The sequence below is a fragment of the Amia ocellicauda genome, chromosome 21 (assembly GCF_036373705.1).
Source record: "Amia ocellicauda isolate fAmiCal2 chromosome 21, fAmiCal2.hap1, whole genome shotgun sequence".
NCBI lineage: Eukaryota > Metazoa > Chordata > Actinopteri > Amiiformes > Amiidae > Amia > Amia ocellicauda.
The window spans coordinates 2,265,346-2,288,993 of NC_089870.1; the positions used below are offsets into that span (position 1 = coordinate 2,265,346).

At 38.2% G+C, this 23,648-nt stretch overlaps 1 protein-coding gene across 6 annotated transcripts in view; it reads left to right on the forward strand.

Annotated features, from left to right (window-relative positions):
• The window catches only part of mideasb (mitotic deacetylase associated SANT domain protein b), a 48,747-nt gene that overhangs the window by 2,591 nt on the left and 22,508 nt on the right, over positions 1-23,648 (forward strand). For 2 of the 6 annotated variants that reach the window (XM_066694835.1, XM_066694839.1), the window contains exons 1-6: positions 757-1,212; positions 6,670-8,347; positions 14,216-14,503; positions 17,163-17,496; positions 18,301-18,367; positions 22,072-22,247. In XM_066694835.1, coding sequence (XP_066550932.1) covers positions 6,920-8,347; positions 14,216-14,503; positions 17,163-17,496; positions 18,301-18,367; positions 22,072-22,247 — 2,293 coding nt within the window. In that variant the 5' untranslated portion in view covers positions 757-1,212; positions 6,670-6,919. Of the gene's footprint in view, positions 1-756; positions 1,213-6,669; positions 8,348-14,215; positions 14,504-17,162; positions 17,497-18,300; positions 18,368-22,071; positions 22,248-23,648 lie in introns of those variants that run through there. The other 4 variants (XM_066694838.1, XM_066694840.1, XM_066694837.1 and 1 more) reach the window with 2 other exon arrangements.

The window sequence follows — 23,648 nt, forward strand, 5'->3', positions numbered from 1 at the left end:
TGTTATTGTTACTGTTCAGGTCTATTTTATAAGGTGCTTAAATGGCACAGTAAGAATAACACATTGAAATTGTGCTTCATGTGAGTTTACCTGCATAGATTAGTAGAAAGAAAACGAGAGGGAGAACTTAATGGTAAAACATAATTCTCTTCTTGCACTATATTGTTTTGTTTTTTGGAAGGTAGGTTATGAAAAATATTATAAACAAATAAAATAATAAATGTAAGTTAGTGCGATTATCTCCTGCAGTAAGTGGCACTGTAACTGCAGTGGCTGGGTATTAGGTCAGTTTGTTGTGGGTGAGTTGCCTCAAATAATATTTTAGTTGCATCATGCTGAAATAGGCATACTAACTGGCAGATAAAATGCATAACTCAAATCTATGTTAAAATTAAAATAATGTACATTGTCAGATATAGAAATGTTACTTTGATGCTACTTAAAAAAAAAAAAAGTTGTTTTGTTATTTGTTGGCAGCTTCCCTTAGTCATATTGAAACATTCACAAATTGAATTGACTTATGTAATGAAATGCACCTGTTCATTATTTTGAATTGCCTTTGCTAAATAACATACAACTAGAAAGTGTGCTCGAAATCGTGGCATGTTTCCTGCTCGGTGTGTAAGCTAATCTCCCATTTGGAGCCTCCTGGATGGCGGAATTTCCGTGAAGGACGCCGCGCTGTAATTTACAGGAGTCCACATGGACGGGAGAGCCTTGTATGGCCGTGGAAGTGGGTGTGGCGAGCCGAGCAGGATCACAAGACTGGAGCCGAGCGGGTGTGCTGCGAGGGGGAAGTTGCAGAGCTGCTTCACAGTTGTGCAATCTCAACGCAATAACGCGTAACGCACAGACCAGTTAACCTAGTTTTTTTTTTTTTCTTCAATTTTTTACTGCCATCTTTCCTTGCTGGCTTGCAAGGCTAACGCGGATATTATTCTTTTTTTTCACTTGAAGAAAAATAACAGCGTGAGGTCACCAAACCATGAGTCAACCTTGGCAATGCATGCAGTCATCTTTATTTGACTGCAAGCTGGGTGCGTGGAGTCCTGCCTTTTATTATAGTTAAGGGGGACATGAGGAAGGAGGAGTGCAAATGACGACCGCGGTGGGAACATTTCGTTTTCAAGCGTGAGAGAGAGAAAAAAAAAAGCACGGACGTGGATACAAAGTTACTAACATTTTTGTTTTGTGCCTGAAGTCGAGCCGAAGGTCAGTTTCATATTGCAAAACAACTTCCTTTATTGACGTGCATGTCATTTTAAATATGATTAAAAAAATACTTGTATGTCTTAGCGTGACGTAGTTGCACAGTTGAAAAATAAAACGCTGCGACCATCTCGTTTTATTTTGCAGCACATGCTTTGTATGTTATGCATTGTTGTCCCACTGTATCGCAGCGTTACAGTATTAATAGGAGATAATCCTTTTCTGCAACAAAGGGTTCTCGTAAATAGCGTGTAATTGGCTGTGGTGAGGGGGTCCGGGAAATGCTCGCTATAATGCGAGCTGTTTTCACAGGATCGCGCTGCCCTAACCAAGAAATGTGTTTGTTTGTTTTTTTGCCCTACGAAAGTATCGGATGGAAATTAGAAATTAAGAAACCACTGCGATTAGGTAATCAGGGCTGTCATTACATGTCCATTATACGTGACACCGTTGCTGTGGGATTAAATCAAACCTTGTGTAATGCTTCATCACGCCTTTGTGCACTAATGAGAAATCCGCGAAGACAAATAATGTACAGTTTCGTGCAGTCAGGCGGTGACAACGAGTGCTGCTGGAGTGGAAATAATGCTGAAAACAAGCAAGCAAGCAAACGGACACAAACAAGTAATGCATCTAAACAATACTGACGTTTCCGGGAGAGCAGTATTAAACAAACAAAACTGCACAACAAGCAACGCGAATTGCTAAATTCGGTGCAAGGTTGGAGTATTAAAAAGATAAAAAAAAACAACGCATAAAGAGCATGTGAGGTGTGAGACGAGATTATATTTGAAGTGCATGTGCAATATTCGGATTCAGCAGAGCACCAGCATTAACCATTACTTCGCATTGAAAGGTCTTATTCTCAGGTTGCATTATGCGGCCGTTTGGATCGCTGTGTAGCATTATCTGATAGGGCAACTGGTGGCAAGCTATTTTGAGCTGCGTGTGTCTTTGTAGGCATGCTTTAAGGTGTGCAGGCACACGTGTGTATTATTGTTTAAATTACATAAATCTACATATTTACTCCAGTCTCCTGCCCAACAATTGTATAACCTATGCCAACCAATCTTTAAATATTCATAAATGCGATCGTTCAGACGAGTTATATTGTATTTTACATAATCTAACATTATTCACATTTTATTTAAATTGCCAACTGAAATTATTGTATGCAATAGTGTTAAAACCTAATGATACAGTTTTTGTTTCATATACATGTACTTAAAGTTGTTTTTGTAAGAAGTCTAAATCAATAAGACGTTTTGATGGCATCTTTCTTTAACCTCTACTACAGACATTCTTTCAGAGAGAACTAGTCATGCCATTTTAAATGCATACCCACGTGTGCTTTTGGTGGTTGTGTGTGTGTGTTTGTCACATTACAGAGAAAGGGAATGGAATTACTTGGTTGCATTGACCTAGCTATTGTGATTATTTATAATGTACAACAAATTTAAGGCAGGAACTGTGGTGTGCAGTGCCAGAGATTAGATCCTGAATCAGATTTCAGAAATGTTCTGTGTCAGCCCATTGCTTTTGTGTTTCTCTTCCTGTGACCTGGAGTAGTGTCAGAGCTGAAGACCTAAAGAAAATTTTAGCTCTCCACTCTCCTTTTTTCAAATGCATGTAGGTGCTGTATATCAGGGTGTGTCCAGGACTGAAATAATTAGCTACTAATTAGATACTGGAACAATCCCAAATAACTAGTTTACTTTTGCACTGCCAGCATGACTACGCAAATAAATGCCAATTCTTTGAGAGCAACCAGTCCTTCAAAGTCACTTGTGAGTAAAAAAAACTTCTTAAAAAAAGTATGTGTTTAGAATAAATTATGGTTATTGGCATTGAAAAGCTTTGTTCATAATTAAATCTGCAAGTAATTTAGCCTAATACCAGTGTCTTGGTACTGGCCTGTATTGTATCTCTCCACCTAATAAAAGTAGAATCATTCACCTTTATTTACTCAACAGATCTGATCGCCCTTAGCAATTATATGAGCCAGTGATAAGGAAGAATACAACTAGTGCACAGCCATATAGGGAAATTCTATAATAAAGTAGAATTAAAGTACTAAGACAGTGTTTTATTGTTCCCAGTGAACTGTAATGCCAGGCCAGAAGAACTACAATATCCAAAATGCAGTGCAATACCAAGAATTATGTTCAGATTTTGCAAAGTATGCATTTTGCAAAGATCAGAGTGCCAGCCGTTTTATTTCAAAACATTTCCATGCTTATTGCCTTTACTTTTTCTAATGAACTGAGCTAATGTAATTTAGTTTCAGTTGTCTTGTGATTTCACAGATGTACACAGTCCAAATGTATTAAAATGCTTAATTACACTGAAGGTTGCAGAAGATCATGCATTAGCAACACTGTTACCATGGCTTTAAAGATGATTGAACTAATGCTGAAATAATAGCCATGTTACAAATGGGTTGTCCTGTATTGTCTTGTTAAAAACTGCACCATGAAAGCTGTACTGGCAGTTCCATAATCGTTAATAGTTCGGTTTGTCTGGCAAGTTGTAATTCATTGCATGTTCCTTAACCCTAAAAGGAATGTACATTCTGACAGAAAATTGTTTTAATACCGGTCTTAGTGTGCACAGGGACTTCAGATCAGATATGCATGTTAAATTTGTTTTTAAATTAATAGAATTCCTTAGCCTATATCTACATTTTATAAGAAGTAATTTCCATATTATAAAGAAACAATTTGTTTACTATAAGGTATCAGAATTCTCAGAACTCCCTAAAATTAGTCTTAAATCAATTCTGTACTTTTTCTGCAGCATAGGTAGAGATCACCACATGAAATGTTGGCCTACATTTCAGGTAGTTTAGATGGCAAACAGTGGCTGTTATACATCCATTTGTGTTATTAAAAGATTACCGTACTGTGCATTATGAAGAAGTTGTCTTGGCCAGTCATGTACTACAGTCCCATGCAGTGCTTTTTTTTTTTTTTCTTTTTTCTTTTTTCTTTCTCATGGTCTATGAATCATCAGTCAGTCATTATGAATAATTATAGTTGAAAAAATTAAAGTCCATTTCCTTAGTCCTGCAAAAGGCCCTCCAAATGCATTTGTGCAGCACACCTTATAGCCTCTTTGGAGAAAGTGAGTAAGTTTGTAGGAATGCAAGCAATGCAGAGTACATGGAAAAAGATGTGATTGGGGGAAAAAAAAAAGTTCAGTGCAGTTATGTTGAATGTGTGTGCATTACAGACTTCTCATCTCGCTATACTGTGTTTATGGTTCTCGTTATCTGTTGAGTTCAGTGGTTTACAGAAGGGTGACAGGAAGGTTAGCTCTGTTGTCATGGTTCTTCTGCAGTTTTTCTAACCCTAAAATGACTGATCACCTTTTATTAATGTTTCTGGTGGGCATCATTAGAAGTATGTGCTGTTAGAGCAAGTGTACATGTCTTGGTAATTGTGGATATACAGTTTAACGAACGAGGAGCTTAATTTGTTGGATCAGCAGCAGCAGGTTTTGCACTATACTGCTGTTCTTGGGGAAAAGTGCAGGGGTCAATTTCAGAAAGGCTTTGAGTAGCAGTTCAGGCTATACGGGCAGCAGCAGCTTATTGATTGACCAAGTGTCTGAAGGGATGCCAGGGATATCCTGTTCCACTGTTGTGCAAGAAGAGCCCATGGTTGCTAGTTTCTGTAGCAGTGGGTGACTTTGCTGATCACCTACAGGATAAACTTGGAGGTCATCTGCAGTGCCTTACATTACAACTGTTTTTGGAAGAATCGGGTGACTTTTAACTTATTAATGTACCTTGTCTGTTTTGTAATTGGTCTGAACTAGCCTCTTAATGGCAAGATGTGTTCAACTTTATTTCACTGGTTGAAATATATGTTTTGTACTGTCATCAGTCATTCATTGTATCTATAAACCTGTATTTTGGTTTAATATCATCCTCTTATTGTTTATATAATATATATATATATATATATATATATATATATATATATATATATATAAAAACAATTTTATTTTATTTTTAAATTTGGTTAGTATTGATATTTTTAAAATATGTGTAAAGTGTCTTCAAACGAATGGCCTTTGATTTATGAAGCTGGCAGCGCAGAGCAAAGCACCCCCTCCTCACAATGAGAATAAAGTGATCATGTGCTTGCTAGTGTTGGAATATTTGAGCTTTGTAAAAATATAATTGCTCATTGTCAGTTGTAGATTTAGAGGCTGGGTGGGGAAGTAGGGTCACCACAGAAAATGTAATTTGGCGTAGTCACTGATAAAGTAAAGGGATTGTTCAGTTAAGAGAACTGTGCTCCTTGAGGGCTGAAGGATATTCATATGTCTGTGCTGAATAATGTAAAAACTCAAATACCTGCTTAATTGGTCACAATTCAATGTAACAGACCTGAATTTTTCTGTTTTTCCTCATACAGTGGTCTCCAACCCTGGTCCTGCAGAGCCCCCCATCCCACTTTACTCTAAATCCTCAATTTCTAAAGACTGTGAACAGATGGAGTTATTGATCAGTTAAACAAAGTCAGTTGTTCGATTTAAGAGCCCTAAATGGCTGAAGGTTATTCAGTTGTATTGTTCCAAATTATCTCAAATTGACTGTTTTCCAAAACGGCTGTCTGTGGGTTGAAAACTGTTTAGAACAGAAGATCAGCATGTCTTTCTATTGGTGACATATGTACTGTCAAAGGTTGACAGTTAAGCATTTTTATAACTCTTCCTTATTCTCCTGTTATTAATCCTATATCCTTTCCAAATCAACAGCTTTACATTCTCAAATGAAGGTAGAAAAAAAGGGTACATTCAGATTTATGATTACCCTTGCACTATATGGTGCTCAACAAGTCTTTGTCTTTAGCTTGTTCCTGATTTATTCGCCTCTGAAATCTGCAGGGGTGTTGGGAGACTGCTGTTTATTTCTAAATGTAATAAACCGAACTAGTCCAGGAATCCACAGTCTCTAGTTAAATTGTTTTTGAAGTAATGTATTCGTTTCCCTAGGCCTCAAACAAGTGATTTAAAGATTGCATGTAAAACATGTAGAATTGCAGTGACTGCGGATATGTTTCTGAAATGAAACATTGTTAAACCTGGCTACACTGTAACAAAATGTGCATATATTACTTGCAATTCAGTAAGGCCTTTAACTAGGGCATTGTGATTTATCTGTGAATTAATCACTTTGACAATCTATCTAATAAAGCTTTGATTAGTAATTACAGTGCATTGTGTATGGGCATCCTGTGTGTGGAGCTGCAGACTCTGGTGTTACTTCTATCTATAATGAGCAGTGCAGCATTTCAATTTCTTATTACATTCACCTAATTTATATGTCATCTTTTAATTAACCAACAGTGCTATCTTTACAAGCTCTAATAGCACAAGACAAGAGACACCCACTGTCTCCTAAGTACACACTGGCTATTCTTTTCACCCCAGTCTTTTATTTCCTTGCAGGATCCCAGTCATGAATGGAGGGTGTGACTGACTCCCAGACGTCTCAATCCCTCAGTGCCCTTGGATCTCGGTGGCAGTCAGAGAGGGGGGGCTTTTAATTCCTTTCCCATCTGTACTTGATCCCCTCTTTTGATAACTCCTAAGACCCCCTGCAGTGGGCAGCCAGTCAGCTTTTATTCCAGAAAAACAAAACAAAACCGACTCGGGATCTTGACTTGATTGAAGCTGCATCTCTTTTCATGTTCCAGCCATGAGCCTGCCACCCCAGCCGAAAGCTACAGCCAAAAGGACAGGAAAGCGCATCTCTTTCTTTAATGAGCAAGGTGGCCAAGTTCCACAGAAAGAGCCCCTGCAGCACATAGAAGGGCCCTATTACACCCTTGGCCCTCAGGTGCCAGATCCGTCCCGAAGCGAACTGGGGTCGGTTCCCAGCTCAGAGGGCCCAACTAGGTACCTTTCCTCTGTGATTTTCAGCCCTGAAAAGGGCGATCAGAATCGGGGCCACTACCAACAGACCGTCTCCATGAAGTGGCCACACCAGGAACAGGGGACTGCCAACTGGCCTCAGGGGGTCGCCATCGGGAACTGGGGCCAAAACTTCAGCCCCTTCCTTGGTGGTATTAACATGGACACTGGCCTCCAGAATTATGGCAATCATGTGTTCCCCAAACCTGGTCAGGAGACAATGCAGCAGCCCAAAAGGGGGCAGGAGAAGCAGCTGCCAAACCCGGCTGAGGTCTACCGAGACCCAGCCAAGGTGCGGAATATGGAGTGGGAGCAGCAGCAACAACAGGCTGCGGCTGCCCGACAGCAGGCCCATTTTCAGGCCTTCCAGCAGGGACAGAAGCAAGGAGCCTCTCTAACGCAGTCGGCGTCAGTCCTGCAGCCCTTCCAGCTGGCATTTGGGCAGCAGAAGCAGCACCTCTCATCTGGGTATTTTCCAGTCTTTCAGACCAACAGGACTATGCCAAATTTAAATTTCAGTGGACAGCCTAAAACGCAGCAACAGCTACAACAACAACAGCAGCAGCAGCAGCTACAGCAGCAACAACAGCAGCAGCAACAACAACAACAACAACAGCAACAACAACAGCAGCAGCAACAGCAGCAGCAACAACAGCAGTTACAGCAACAGCAATTACAGCAACAGCAGCAGCTACAGCAACAGAGTCATCATTACCTAGAAACGTACTTCCAGAATGCCCATCATCACCCCCACCATCATTTGCAACAGCAGCAACAGGCCCCCCAATCCCTGGCACCCCAGTCTCACCAGCAGGGGCCGACTGTCCAGTTTCAGCCAGGAGGCATGAACCTTGACCTTCAGAAGTACTCGGCAAGTCTCCGACAGGCAGAGGCCTCCTCCCAGCAGCCCCTACCTCGGAGATCACGACGTTTGTCTAAAGAGAGTATGCTTCCGGTGGGGGAACAGCCTGGCAACCTTAACCCTTGGAACCAGGTAACCCAGGGACCCCAGGGTCCCACTGGTGGTTCCGGAGGTCCCCAAAATGGAGCCCCTGATGTCCGAGTGGCTGCAGGGCAGGAAGATGTCCCAGCAGCCACCACCGGAGTAATCCAGAGCACTCGAAGGAAGAGGAGAGTCTCCCAGGAGGTCAACCTTGAGACGCTGGCCCAGAAGGCTTCTGAGATGGAGTCCTTACCTCAAAGAGTGGACATGGTACCATTTTCCTTTTTTTTATATATATTATTTTATTGTTTAATTTGTAGTAATATCACATGTTTAAATCTAGTTTCATCCTGGCCATATATAAAATCTTTGTTACATTTTTTGTTGTGGAAAATCTATACTTCAGTGTGATGGGGATTATGGTAACTTTAAATGGTTTTCAGCCTTTTCTCTGATCCTTTGCAAACTGGACATTTTCTTTCTGCAATTATTTAGATTAGTAAACACAGATGCATCTTTCATAAATAATGTAAATAATATTGAGCTTAAAAAACAACAACTTGGGCCTTTGTCCTGCAATGTGTCGTCATTGTAAGGATTTCTTGATCTTCACATAAAATACACTTGTCAATGCATTTTGTTTGTAACATGGATTCATTAAAAATATCAACTTTAATGATGTCAACTAGTATCTGCTTTTGTAGGTGGTTAAGCATTTAGACTGATTTTCAGATTTTTCTAGCTATGCAAAAATTACATGTTCATTACAGTAGTGAACTTTTCAAAACATTGATTATTGTGCATAAGGCATTTTGTAAACATGAGTGTGACAACATGCTTGTTTGTATACCTGGCTATCCTACTTCAAAATGAAACTATACTGCAGCTTTAGATTTGTTTATATAATTATGAAATTGGAATACCATGCAATACTCGCAGTTGGTGGGGGGAACGTTGCCATAATAAAGGTTTATATATGTGAACACAGGGTAGACCATTGGAAGGTACAACTGTGAAGACTGTAGAATGTTGATGGTCCTGGTATTATCCACTGTGAGCCTCTGGCTAGGCAGTTATCACGTTTTCTGTGATGATTACCCTCTTCTCTTTATGAGCATGCTATACAAAGAGGAAGCATTCTCGCAAGTATTATGGGAATATGACTCTCAACCTACAAAAGCTGTATAGTTGGAGGGTGTATATATGCATTTGTTGATTTCAATACCTTTTGTGGGGGAGGTAATGTCATTGATTTGTGATGGCTCATGTACTTATTAGTCTTAAAGACGGTGAAAGTGGAAAGTGTAAATCTGAAATTTTGCATGTTCCCAAAGCTGACTTCAGAAATGTGCAAGTTTCCAACAAAAATACAAGATGATGATGTGGGCTGCTGTTATGCTTAATGCTTCATCATTGTCTCCAGGATATTGTAAGAAAACAACAACAAAATAAAGATTTTCATCTCATTTCTTAAATCTGTAATATTACAGTAAACCATATGTCAGACTTAAAGAGAGAGAGCAGTAGCCTGTGTACCAGAGTGCACTATCTCTTGCTAAACTGCCTAGATTCATATTTCTTCCACAGGATTTGATTCTTTGTCAAGACTTGCTTGTTTTAATTTGACAGGGCTCCTCAAATATTATAATCGATCTCTGATTATTAACTTAACTTATTGAATTAACTGCCAATAATTTTTAGCATTACTGTAAAAAACAGAAAAACAAGCAGAATTCGCGTTCATGATTTACAGTAACATGTACTGGGCAGTTACATTATGTCCCTTTTTATGGTGCCAAAACTATATCGGATAATTCCACAGTGAGTGGAATTAGAATGTTAATTTGCCAGCAAGAAATTAAAAATACATGGTACAGCATGTCTGCAGCCATGAAACCAAAAAGGAAGTTCAGCATTTCTTGTAGATTTTTCTGTAGTTATGCAGTCAATTTGCTGTCCCTTTTTATAAGCCTATATTAGGGCTGTGCGATATGACGATATATATCGTATGATGATGGAAAAACGTCTATCGTTTCATATTATGCTCTATCCTTTATGTCGTGGTGTCGCAAATCCCACTCACGGAAGTATTTTTCGTCATTAGGACGCTTTGCGTTCTTCCCGGTTCTTCCGCACGTGTCGGATGCGACAAGAAATGTGCATCAGAAACACAAACAGACAGGGAGAGTGACTTGACACACAATAACCAACATAGACAAACTTAAAGAAACTTTAATGCGCAAGCGCACACGTTCCGCACCGCTCTCTTTGCCGGTTTAAACTCGATGTGCAGGCACCCCCGACAATACGTGATCGCTCCCCCCCACCCCAGCTAATTTAGACGGATTTAATTTGTATAAAAATTAAAGAATAATATTTTGTTTGCATTTTAATAAATTGCAAAGCAATGCAAACAAAGTTTCATTAGATGGTGAAATGGTACAACAGCTTTTATTATTAATAATAATAATAATAATATTATTAATAATATTAACTATTTTGCATTAACACATGCTGTACCGAAAAGTAGAATCGAAACGCGACAGTCAGAGAAGAAATGTCCCTGTCCAGCAGATGTTAAATGCGCCACTATAAACCCGGATGTGGTAAATCTACCTGAATCTATAGCATTTTACAGTTCATGTCTTGCGGGATTACTATTACTTGTGTTATTGTTGTTATGTGTGTCTATATTTATATATCTCATAACATAACACACGTAATAGTAATCACACACCACTTGCGCTGTAATATGTTGCATTCTGCATATATTTACTAAGACAGCCTGCATGTAGTATTTGTTAGTTTTGCATATTTAATGATTAACGAAATACTTGTAGTTTGAAGGTCTTATTTTGTAGCTTGATTGGATAAAAACAAGAAACATCGAGATATATATCGCTTATCGCCCAAACTTCTAAAAATATCGAGATATTACTTTTAAGTCATATCGCCCAGCCCTAGCCTATATAATGAAAAGTAATCCACTGGCCTGTTGATCCATTTTTTGACACACCAGACAGAATTTTTGTTTTGTTCTGATGAAAGGGATGTTACATGGTCATATCGCATACAATCCCCCTTTACATGACAAGAACTTATGCTTATGCATTATTTAAAAGCATTTTTCATGGCCATCGCATATTTAATTGTCTATTCATTTGATCATGCATTATTTTTCATATAAGCTTTCGTATTTGTTTAACTACAATGCCGATAACATTATCTTTGTTGCTCATTCATAAGGTGTGGCAGTTTCTCTCTTTTATTGTTTATAAATATGTTGAGGTATCTGTAGGTTGTTGTTCAAGCAGGTGTGTACCAGTTACATCTAGTGCTAAGTAAGGCAAGACAGTGTAGATTACTGAGATATAGGTAGTAAACTGCACTGTGGGGCAGTTAAGTACTGCCGTTTCCTCAAGTGCTACAGTATTCCATTCCATTCTAATACCACTGGTCTATAAACAAATATTCCAAGACAAGGTGTGAAAACCAGGTCATTTATAATAAGATTTCTCAAGGTCTTTCTGTCCCAGTTTGGAATCCCTTTTTGCTTTTTTAATCTGCTGCATTACACATGGTAGCCCCGAAACTCCAATAAAACATATTTTGGATTATAAAGGCTTTTTTTGGGCATTATTTTTTCTACAGCCTGAACTAGTTCTGTCAGTGCCCTGACACATTATTAGTTGGTGATTACTAATGAGTGAACAATTATAAGGAAAAAAGTTTGGAAAGATAAAAACATTTAAGTGTATGATACACAAGTACATTTGATACAACATATTAATATGTCTGTATTAAACTTATCTAAACTTAATAACACCTACGGAAGTTTCCACGTGTTTCTTGAACTTTCAAATATGTATTGCCATATTCAGTGAATCTTTCTTGAAATGCATTTTAAATTGCAGTCTTGATTTACAAAACCATTTGTCAAATTTTTAACACTTTTCCCCTTTCATAGTAAGACTGAGTGCACTAAAAGATATTGTGTCATAAAAGTTTGTATTAACAGATCTTCCTCATGAAAATTAGACTATACCATATCCCTATAGGGCTTCCAAGTAGAAACATTAAGAAGGAACATAATTAATTTAACTGTAGGATACATTTCTACCACAATGTGGAAATGTGCAGTATTAGACTCCAGAAACTGAAATAATAGTTTAGTTAGTAATGGTTATTAGTTCTGCAATAGTTATTTATGATTGCTAATTTAATATATTAAATGCATATTTTTATATCCCCCAATTAATTAGTTATTAACAGTATTTCAATTTCTATTGATAAAACTGACAAATCAGATAAAACCTAACTTTGCAAAGCATGGGCCTGTGGAAGCTTGTCTTGCAGCATTGCATACTGAGTGCAGAGCATGTCTGCACACTCAGAAATTCCATTTGACTGTTTGCCTTTCGTATGGCTTCAACCCATGACTCGAATTTGTGCAGAGTGGAATCTGGGTGTGTAGTTGAGACCTGAATGTGCTACATTTTTTAACTAAATCACTTTTCTTTCCTGTTTTTTTGGCATTGTTTAGTCAGTGAACCTGGCTTACATTTTTAGTTTGTGACTTTCACTTTCAGTTATCCCTTTTTTTTTTTATGAGTCACAACAATGATTTTGCTCTCTGTACTTTTATTTAAAAAAAATTTCCCTCTACCTGTGAGACTGTGGAAAAATGAGACTTCTTCAAAATGTATTGTACACATAGAAGCATGTCAGTTTTTTTTGTAATTGTTATTCTTGCCAAAATCCTTTTTCAGAATTAAATAATCTTCAAGGACAGAATTATCTGTCTCTGGATCTAGGTGTCTTCTAATTACTGTATACATATAGATTTATCATTCTTGTTTTCAGTTTATCTACAGAAGGATTTGCACTATAACACTATTCACGTAGTATATCAGTGCATGGATCATACAGCATATCAGCCATTTCATAAAAATGGGAAATGTGTAATGCAGAAATGTGGAATTTACAACAAACAACTCTGCAAACTTCCTTAGCATCTGCATTTGAAATGTTAACATTTCTAGAAAATAAAGCAAAACATGGAACGAAGTATATCCTTGTGCAATCCAAACACCAGTGGCTAGAAATCGTTTGGAAGACAGAATGGATTATTGCGAATGTTAATAATCTGCTGTAAATCATAGCAGCTCTCATGCAAGTCAGCACAACAAAAGGGGGACTTGCAGCCCGTCTTGCTGACCTTGCCTTAACTTTAGTGTTTTGCTCTTCAAGCAATAAAAGGTTCAAAATCAAATGCGGCCTTCCAATATATTCTCAGTACATCATCATTTTTATTTATAAAGTGCAAATCATAAGCAATCGCTAATGTGCACCTCTGAACAAGAGGGTGCAATTACAAAATAGAATTATGAAACAAACAGGTAATATAAATTAAATAATGCATAAACAAACATTCAATAAAATGGAGGAAAAATAATTACATTATAAAGCCTGTTGCGATTCGTACCTTAGTGACCAGTATTTAAATTATTACTTCTATAGTCTGAGTGTAAGGTTTGAAGCAATCAGATTCCACCCATACATTTGCACTTTTCAATGGAATTTCAATAGACACAATACCTGCAAATTGAGGCCTACCAGAGTAATTTTGTGCCTTGTGTCCTAGATTATCCCTGGTCTGTGTTTACTTCTCATATAAACAAACCAATGGCCTGAAAAGGTTTATTTACATTGATTTTTCAATAATGTTTAATTGCTAGCAACAGGAATTACAATTGGGAAAACTTAAAACTGGGAGGCACTTCCTCACCCAAAGAATTATGGGAGTCTGGAGCAAATCAGCCAAGCTTACTTGTTAAAACAGAGTCAAATATTTCAAGAAAATGCCTTGAAAATATTATTTTTTATTGAAGTGGTGTATGTAGGGGGGGGTAGTTTTTTTTTTTATTATTATTATTTAATGGTTTGTAGCTGCATGTGTTTTGTATTAAGCGAGTTAAAAAAAGTCCCCATTAAATCCTATAAGAACCCAGTATGATGTAAATGTAAAAGCAAGAGACGTGACAGAAATATCCCAATATACTATGTATGTATGTATGTTTGCTGGTCCTCTGAAGCTCAATGTCTGTTCATATCTAGACATTTATTTATTTCACACAGGCTGATGAGAGAGGCAGAGCCGCCACTATTATGGCCAACACTGTCAAGGCTGATGGGGAGCCTGTTAACGCAAAACGGGCCCGAGATGAAAGTCTGGTGCCCTTGGTGATCCCAGTGTCGGTGCCAGTCAGGAGAGTTGACCGCATGTCCCCCAGCCGGGAGCAACTAGAGATGGGCTGGGCCCAGAGGACATGCCCAGGAGAGCTGGCCCAGCCTGAGCACAAGCCCTCGGTCATAGTCACCCGCCGGCGATCATTGAGGAACTCCCTTTCTGAGAGCAACAACCAGGTCTGACCCACTTAAAGGCCTTTCCCCTTGGGGAATACTGGTTAATCCCTCACTGGTTTAGTGTTTTTGCTATAATTCCTGCTTTAGCTCTGTTTTTATCTTTTATCTGTTTTCAGCTCATTTTTTATCCAGCTTTATTTTTGTGTTGTTTTTGTGTTTACCAGCCCTGGAACCTGTAGAGACATTCATTACATTCAACCTTGTGTTTCTGGGACCACAAAAAATATCTAATTGCTGATAAGCAAATTATTTTGGTCCTGCTGTATTTAAGGGTGGAATATTTTTAGCATAGCATAGCTGAAGTTGTGGCTTTGTGCTAGAATTAATTTACTGGGAAAGCATCTCAATATAGCAGTGTTAGAAACAACTGCTGTATATATGCTATAGCCTTGTAAGTGGTTCTACCATCAAAATGATTTATCCTCTTATGTTGAGATTAAAATTAAATAAATTGTACATACATTTCTGAGAGAGACTGAATATAATCTTAGGAATACTGGATTATGAGAGGTATTGTTAAGTGACGTATTTAGAATTTGAAAAAAAAAAAAAAGCACTTTCATGTACTGTGTTTGAAATTATATTTTTGTGTGCCTATTTTATTATATTATGATATTATGCACATTTAAACACTATTATATTACAATGAGCATCCCTAAAATTTAGATTTGAATACCTGTGGTGTAAATGTGCATGATTGTTTACACGGGTCCTGCAAGTTGTAAAAAGGCCAAACTATTAGATGCAAAGAGTTTGTCTACTCCACTTTTACCCATTTTCCACTGTCATATCCGAACCGTGCCGCGCAGCTCAGCACGTTACCCACTGACAATTTTGTCGAGTTGACTCGGAACCAAGCCATGAATTTTCGGCCCTGCTACTTACCTTGTGCTGGCCGGGGGCGGTGGAGTTAACTGAACTCGTCTTCATGTAGCGTCGGTCTACCCGATTACTAGGTCTACATACATTACAAATAATTAATACATTTAATACAATACACCATGGATACAAACTGGACTGGAACAAACTACTACTGCTATTTATTTTTAGCGTTGTGAGCGATAGCCCTTCTTCATCTGTAAATTAGGTTTTTAACCTCCAACATCCTATAACATTTTTAAACTCATTTTCTCGCCTCTCATGATGTATACATTTGTTTATAACATAACTCTGATAGCTTTTTAATTACGAATTTAACCATGGTAACAAGGATAAGTCCAAACATTTGCATGTTGCAACACAGTTTTTTAAATAACTAAGATTAGAATATGTATAGCCTTCCCTTCTGTTGTTGTTTATGACAAGTTGTAAATTGTGAGGTCTCTCTTTCTGAGAAGCTTCTCTGCTCTTTTCATAGTCAGTGCATCGTTGGTTAGACAGGTTTTTAATGGATTCTTAAAACACAATTATTTGTACACGTAAACTAATAATACAGGACAAATCCACCTACAAGGGAAGATCAGAATATTTAATTGTACTGAAATGTTTAAAGTGTATGTGTTACTATTGACAGTGGGCTGGGACTTGGACATATGTACATAGTTTCCTAATTGTGAGAGATTTGTTTTAATATGACTAATAAGCAAGAGTTGAAAACGCTTAATGTATCGTGTAACGTACCTTCAAGTGCTTAAACATAACCATTACTTGTCAAAGTTTGTAATCCTAATGTTACATTTAAAAGATGGAGCCTATGAAGTGACATTAACAATCTAATAATGATGTAAAGCCCTGCTTATGTGGTTTATTGTACTTGCAAGATGATTATTGTCAATAACCAATTTGACTAAACAATCAATATCAACTTCATGTTAAGCCCAATATAGTAACAAGCTCATTCAAACTTAAGCCCAACACAAGCTTGGCTACACAACATACTTATGATTTGTATTTAATTTTAGTGTATGAGTCTTGATGGTGACAGTATTTTAATTTGTGAAGTTTGGATATAATGGTTACATTTTATGTACAGTAAGGCATGTTAAGAAATTTCTACATTAAGCGTTTTAGACTCTCCCGTTAAAAGCTAATATTTATGTTCACAATGTTATATATAGATCGATATACTTATACATAATTATATAAATAGACTTTCAGTGCATGCTGGAATATGCCATATTATCAAGGTTCAATGGTATCAGGGTTCGATACTGTAGCCTAGAAATGAAATTAAATCATTAGTCTTTCACATGTTTTTTTAATTGATGTCTTTGCATCTTCATTATTACTGTTTGGTAGCCAGGCTAGTTGGTTTTCATTTCCGTTTAGTAAAAAAAATAAAAACCCAAAGTTACATGTACAATCACACTCCTGCATATCCGGAGTATCTTTCAGCGTCAGGCACACAACTCTCGACATCCACAGCATCTGATTTCATTCACCTGGCTTGGTTATTGCAGTGGATACACACCTGAGCCGTGCCAGACCAGCTCGGCTAGGTTCCGGCACGGCTCGGATATGCCAGTGGAAAAGTGGCAAAGTGTTTGGTGTTCTGTGACTGCATTTCTCTGTGAAGATTGCTCATTCTAATAAACCAAAGCTCCGCACAGCTTTGTTTCATATCGTACAGCTTTTGTAAAACGTGCAAACAGTGGGAGGAATAATACTTGAGTTGTCTTGCATCACATTTGTTATATATGTTTTTTTTCTTTTGCTCCAGGATGGGGATGGGATCAAGGAGGATGACGGGAAGGCAGGGGCCAAGTCCAAGCGCCGCCCGCGCCCTGAGCCCCTCTTCATTCCCCCAAAAGCGGGAACTTTCATCGCTCCACCAGTTTACTCTAACATCACCCCTTACCAGAGCCACCTGCGCTCCCCAGTGCGCCTGGCCGATAACCCCCTGACCATGCCGCCCTACACCCCGCCACCCATCCTCAGCCCTGTGCGCGAGGGCTCCGGCCTCTACTTCTCCACCTTCCTCTCCTCCTCCAACAGCCTCTCCGGACCCCCACCCATCACCCCAAAGTCAGCCACTCGCAGCCTGCTTAGATCCAGTAAGCACCTCTTCCTGTTCTTGAACAGACTGTGTGCCCTCAGATGCAACAATGGAACAAAGGCTGAAACAGAAATTTCCCCTTCTGAGAAGCTGTTTATCTTTGTAGATGTATGAAGTTAGGAAGTTATGCCAGCCATCGAGTTTGAAATAATGTGGTGTCTTGGTTTGCGTGGTGGTTCATTACACCCCCCAGATACTTTTGTTTTGGCACCATCTGCTGTAATAGTCAGTGCTGCTATAAACAAAAGCATGCTCTAGAGATTAATTAGATAAATTGTTTGCAATTTTACCTTTATTCTTTTGTGCACATCAGCCTTCGTTTTAGAGACAAACCAAGATGATTATGAAACATTTAATTCCAATTTCCCTGTTTTGCCCTTGTCCTCTCAAAAGCATTGATGTATTGAATTAATATTAGAGTTGTTTTTAAAGGTTTCTTTTCAAACCCTTGTCAGAACTAAATATGACAGTCTATGTATATAGTTTATTATAGGGCTCTCTTGTGGATTTAAATAGTCTCAATGTCTCAATTGATGTGAATTGTCTGAAATATTTTTTTCGCCTGCTGGTATACATGAGCATTTGTCTTATGTTTAAAGCTGTATTTAGATAAATACAGTATAATGAAAGTTTTTATACAGTATTAGAAATGAACCCATTTAGAAACTGTCCTATTTATGGCCATTGATGTATTCCTTCAACATTTTCAGCAAAAATTATCTGATCATCTTCATTGATCAGAATGGAACGAATTAGGTTTTATGTGTTCTTTTTTTTTTTTCCCTTTTATGCCTGTCTGCAGACAGCTCTGATATCACCCCTCCTGATCTCCCTCCTATAGGAGAAGCCACACCTGTCAGCATAGAACCGTAAGTGAAGAATAAAAAATCTAAACTCTCCTATCTGTGTGACTGCTTGGTTAATGCACAATAGCAGCAAGGAATCATAATAGTAACTTGTATATGATATCCTTTGACATCTAGACCTAAACGAAAGCAGGATCCACTCTTTCTTGATCCCAGCTTACATCTTAAATACTTAATTGAACTAGTTATTCCCACAGGTCAAATTGCCTGTTCTTTCCTGAGGAGATGACAAAGGTTCCTTTTTTCAATTAACAAAAACACAAGCTTGTAACTCAATACCAATGGTAAACAACTTTAGATATGTAATAACTATGGTATTATGGGTTTTGATTGAGGAACAGGCTTTTTTTTACATGTTAATAACCAGTCAGACTCCAGTATCTTGTTTGTGGTACTTTTTTCCATTCAATCTTTTTTCTTAGATGAATCGGTTTCTCAATGGGTCTCAAAAACTCTGCGGGAATCGTTTGATTAGTCACCCTTCCCTGCCTTTTGGCTTTTAAGTGCAGCCCCTTGGCCACTTAACTTTCTAATAATGGATTAATTCTTTGCACATTGCTTTGCCACAGTACATGGCTTCACTATCCAGCCTCTTTGACATGAAACCCACATGTGGCAAAGTTTTGATCTGGGTTTTTGGGCACTCCCTGTTGAAAACACTGCAACCCTTATTTGCCTGTCAACAGCCTCACAAAATCACATTGAAGCAGTGGAAACTGTGTACCTGATCTCCAGTCACACGTGTTTGACCCAATTGTGCATTTTCTGCTTTTCTTTTTGTTGATTCACTCCTTCAATGGGTGACTGCTGTAATTGCAAAACCAAACCTAAATAGATTAGCCTCTTAAACCTGTTTGTGGCACCAATCAGGTTGGACAAGTTCTACATGTATTTATTGGGCAGTTGACACATCCTGCAAGCCATTGTTACTGAGCTCTGGAGTGGCTTTAAAACATGTTTGATCCTATGTGTTGTGCAGAATAGTGTTCTGAGTCATCCAGCTTCAGCTCGCTAGCTCTACAGGAGCTGTCAGAGAACACAAAAGTAAGCCAAGGTTCCAAGCTTACTGCTGTTTAGCATAAACAAATAGCTGCTGTAATTCAACAAGGCTAACCTTATTTCATTTTTGGCTTGTGGGGAATATTTTATTTATTGGTAATTCTGGACAGTCATGTGAGAAGTGTGTTTGGCATGAATGAAGGAGACTGCATGCCAGGAATCAGTGTAAAAGCAAAAACATCTCGGGTCATTCAGGCAAGGTCATTCAAATTAGGATCATGATAGTTTTATTCAATAGGAAGCTAGTTATCCCATTTAAACTGCTCAATCTACCGTGCATTGTCACTGTGCTTCTGGCCTTACAGCGGACGTGGTTGGTTGACGCTCAGTTTTAAAGACCCAAGGAGTCTCACAGGTCATATGATTCCACAGTCTTGCTAGTCTAACTATAGTGCTGTAACAATCTTTTGTCAAGAATAATGTTTTTGTAAAAGCATGTCACTAAACTCCCTGTCTGTGTTTTTTCACTATGTATACTGTATTGTCCTGATATAAGACGGCCTTAAATTTAAAATGACCTTGCTTCACAACAAGAGAAATGTAAAAAATTAAAAAAATGTACCCAACAGATAAGACAACTTAAGTAAAATAAAATGAATTTCTTTAGTAACCATTAGGGGGTGTCGGTACCATTTTATGATGCAGTAAAGCTCCATTTGTTGTTTGTAATCCAAATATTCCAGGTTTGTATTCTAAAACCATATACAAAAAAAAGGATGTTTTTACATCCAAGAAATGTAGGACTATGCAGGAGAACAGTATACCGCCAATACCAGCTTTTCTTTTATAATTTATTGTAGTGACTATGAATGCTCACCATTTAGTGATGCAGTAAGGTCTCTGCACTGTGGCGCAAGTTATACTCCTTATAGCTGATTAAACAGGAAAATACATTAGGACATATTTTTCCTATTATAATCCTCTATTTAGATCATTTTAGGCTACACATGCACGCTCAGGTTTACCAGTTTCTGTCATTTTTTCATGTAACAAATCTCACACATTGAAGTTTTGAAAACTTTTGAGCTATGTGGGTGCGCAAAGCAGACTTCAGTCATACTGAACAGAAACAGCTTTCACTGGCTAAATGATCAGATAATGTGTAGAATGGCTGTGTTTGTGTTGTAGGTGTCTGTAGGATTTGATTAAAAGGCTGTTTTGGAATCATTTAAATTGTTCCAGTTTTTATTGAACTGTATGCAGTTTAATGTCTCAGTGTACTCTGAAATTAAAGCATAGAACAAATAAACAATTGGAGATCAAAAAATAAATCATCGATTTTAGTTTTTTGTTTTACAAAATGTAACCTCTTAAACTGACAAACCCATGCGCTTCTATTTAATCACATTTATTTTCTGTGAAAATCTGTTTTTTATTTCCCCCCCCCCCCAGAATATTTTGAGATTTTGTATTCCTTCTAAGACCAATTATTTCCCCCCGCTTTTACACCACCCCCCCCCCACCTGCATTCTGGAATGGGGGGTGGGGGGATACTTGGTCTGAGTAGGAATACAAAATCTCAATATTCTGGAACGGAACCAGACAGTCTACTGATCAAAACAAGATGTTCCACATTTTGGTAGAAGCAACAAAAACCCATAGAGCGCTCAAAATGTCAAGATCGAAAACTGTTTACAGTGTACTAATACACAACGATTTTACATAATTGTATCTGAACTTCTCTGTTTGAGAATGAAACGCGATGGCAGTCAAGTGAATAAGCTTTCAAACGATGTGCGCATAGTAGGAATACAGTGTAACTTCTATGCACAGGAGCTGTGCATAACACTGCCAAATAATGCTTAAGAGGGTGTAGTAACACAGTATAGAACTCTGAAATGTACATTTATTTTTCAGTTTTTGGTAACCCTAAAGTGTCAGTTTACTGCTTAACTGTGTACAATTTCAGATTATTCATTGGACTTGAACTGCTTAAATTAAAAAAAAAATGAAAAATGGGGGATGTTCTAAAACTTTTGACCGGTAGTGTATATTTTTCTGCATTTATATTCCAATAACAAGCAGTTTCAGTTACTGTGAACTGGGATTGTTGCTATTTTAGAGAAGCGTCTGCCATGTTTTCTTCAAATGTCTTACAATTCACAGAATGCATTGCGAGATTGACTAAGTAAGACTAGGCTAAGGAAAGTCTGTTTTATGCAGTGGTTTTATCCCCGTGTCTATTGTTAGTATGACGTCTAATTATACTAAAACAAAGACTTAGCCTATGTTTATGCAAATTGCCCTTGTTTGCGTTCCAGAAATAATAATCTCAATTTATTCCAAACAAGCTGTTAATAATAACACATTACATTCTTCTCTATTTCACTTATTAACATGAATAAGAACATAAGCAATCGGTATTCGATTCAGCAATTCAACCCATGTTGGAGTTTTAAACTTCTAATTCCAAAAGGTGTCACTTTTAAAAGTAGGGAATAGAAATTCCCACCTCATCAAGATAGCTTTCAGTTTAATATCACCATTCTGAATGACCATAGCAAGGTGATACTTAAAGTGATACAAGTTACTTAAACCCAGGTCTCTCCAGTAAAATCACAGCTGTATAAATGTTTGCCCATGCAGGTCCCTTTGAATAAAAGCATCAACCAAAATTAATGAATACTAATCAACTGCTTCTTGTACAGACGCATCAACATTGGGCCACGGTACCAGGCAGAAGTCCCTGAGCTAAGAGACCGGGGGTCGACCCAGCGTGACCAACACAAGGCCGATCTGGTGTGGAAGCCCCTGGAGGAACTGCATTCAGCACCACCGCATCGGGAGACCGGTAAGGAACGCCTGCTGGTTTTCTACATCAAAGGTAAACTATGGTCTTGACACTAGTGCATTGCTTCTCAAGATCCCATTCTTGTGGCCTAGCAAGGTTTATTGGTCTTTAACCTCATGCTTTGTTTTCTAATAAATTGTGTAATGAAGGGCTCTGGTGGTATTAATGTATTAGAACACGTTGTTGGCCTGCATTTGGGGGCTATTGTACTACTGGTTTCTGGTTTCTTGACAGCTGAAATTACTAGGTATAAGTAATTGTAGCTGGAACTATTACTGTTTGTTTAGTTATATTTTCAGGAGATTTTTACCCCCGACACACACACTTCCCCCTTAATTAGGTGTAGGCTACTGGGTGTAGGAGACTTTTTATGTGATGGATTTGTGCTATAATTTTGAAATGATAGTCACATTCGTTTTTTTTTTTTCTTGCTCTGACACTAAATGGACAAATTTTTAAGGTCATATGTCTGTAGGTTTGGTTGTGGTTATCTCATTCACAGGTATTTTGACAGGTTTTTCATGTCATGGAAAACTGGCTTGCACTAGTGCTGGGTGGTATACCGGTTCATACCGAATACCGGTGTTTATTTTTGTTATGATTTTTTAATATACCGCAATACCGGGTATGTCGCTTAAACAACGTTCGGAATGCGGCGTCCCTTTTCACTGTTGCACTGTGGTGAGGGCACAGGCTGTATGTGTTACAAAGCGTGAGGGCGAAGATGGATAGGATAGACATTGAAAGTTCCGAAACTGAAGCTGTAGAACAAGTAGAACGTGATGACGCAGAAGAATTTGTGCCAAAAAGAGGAGCGGTGTCTGTTGTTTGGAGGTTCTTTGGTTTCAAAAAATCCGACTATGACCAAACAACTCTTTTCTGCAAATGTTGTCGGGCTAAAGTTGTCGCTGGAGGCGGCAACACGAGCAATTTGCTCCACCACCTTAGCTGCAAACATATCTTGGAATATAATGAATGCATGAAACTCTAAGATCAGCATCCTCCACATCAGCAGGTAACACTGGAAAAGAAAAAGAAAAGTCGAGTCAGATGTCACTTGAAGACGCGTTTGCTAGAGGGACTGCCTACGACAAGAAAAGCAAATGGTGGATTGAGATTACAAACTCTGTCACTATCCACCTAGCCAAAGACATGGTCCCGCTTAATACCGTTGAGAGAGATGGCTTCAGGAGGATATTTATTTGTTTAAATATTTATGCAAGTTGCCTTTGCATGCTGTTCAGTTGTTAAAGAAGTCCAAACTTTGCAGTTATAGGGGAAGGGGATTGTTTACATTGTGTAGTTGCCAGTTGGTTTACAAAATGTTTTTACAAAAAGTTGTTTGTGAAATTTGACTGCAATTGTCATGCATTCTGATTCCTTCGCTTCATTAGAGTGCCACCTCTTTGTAAACAGCATCATTTTGTGGGGCCT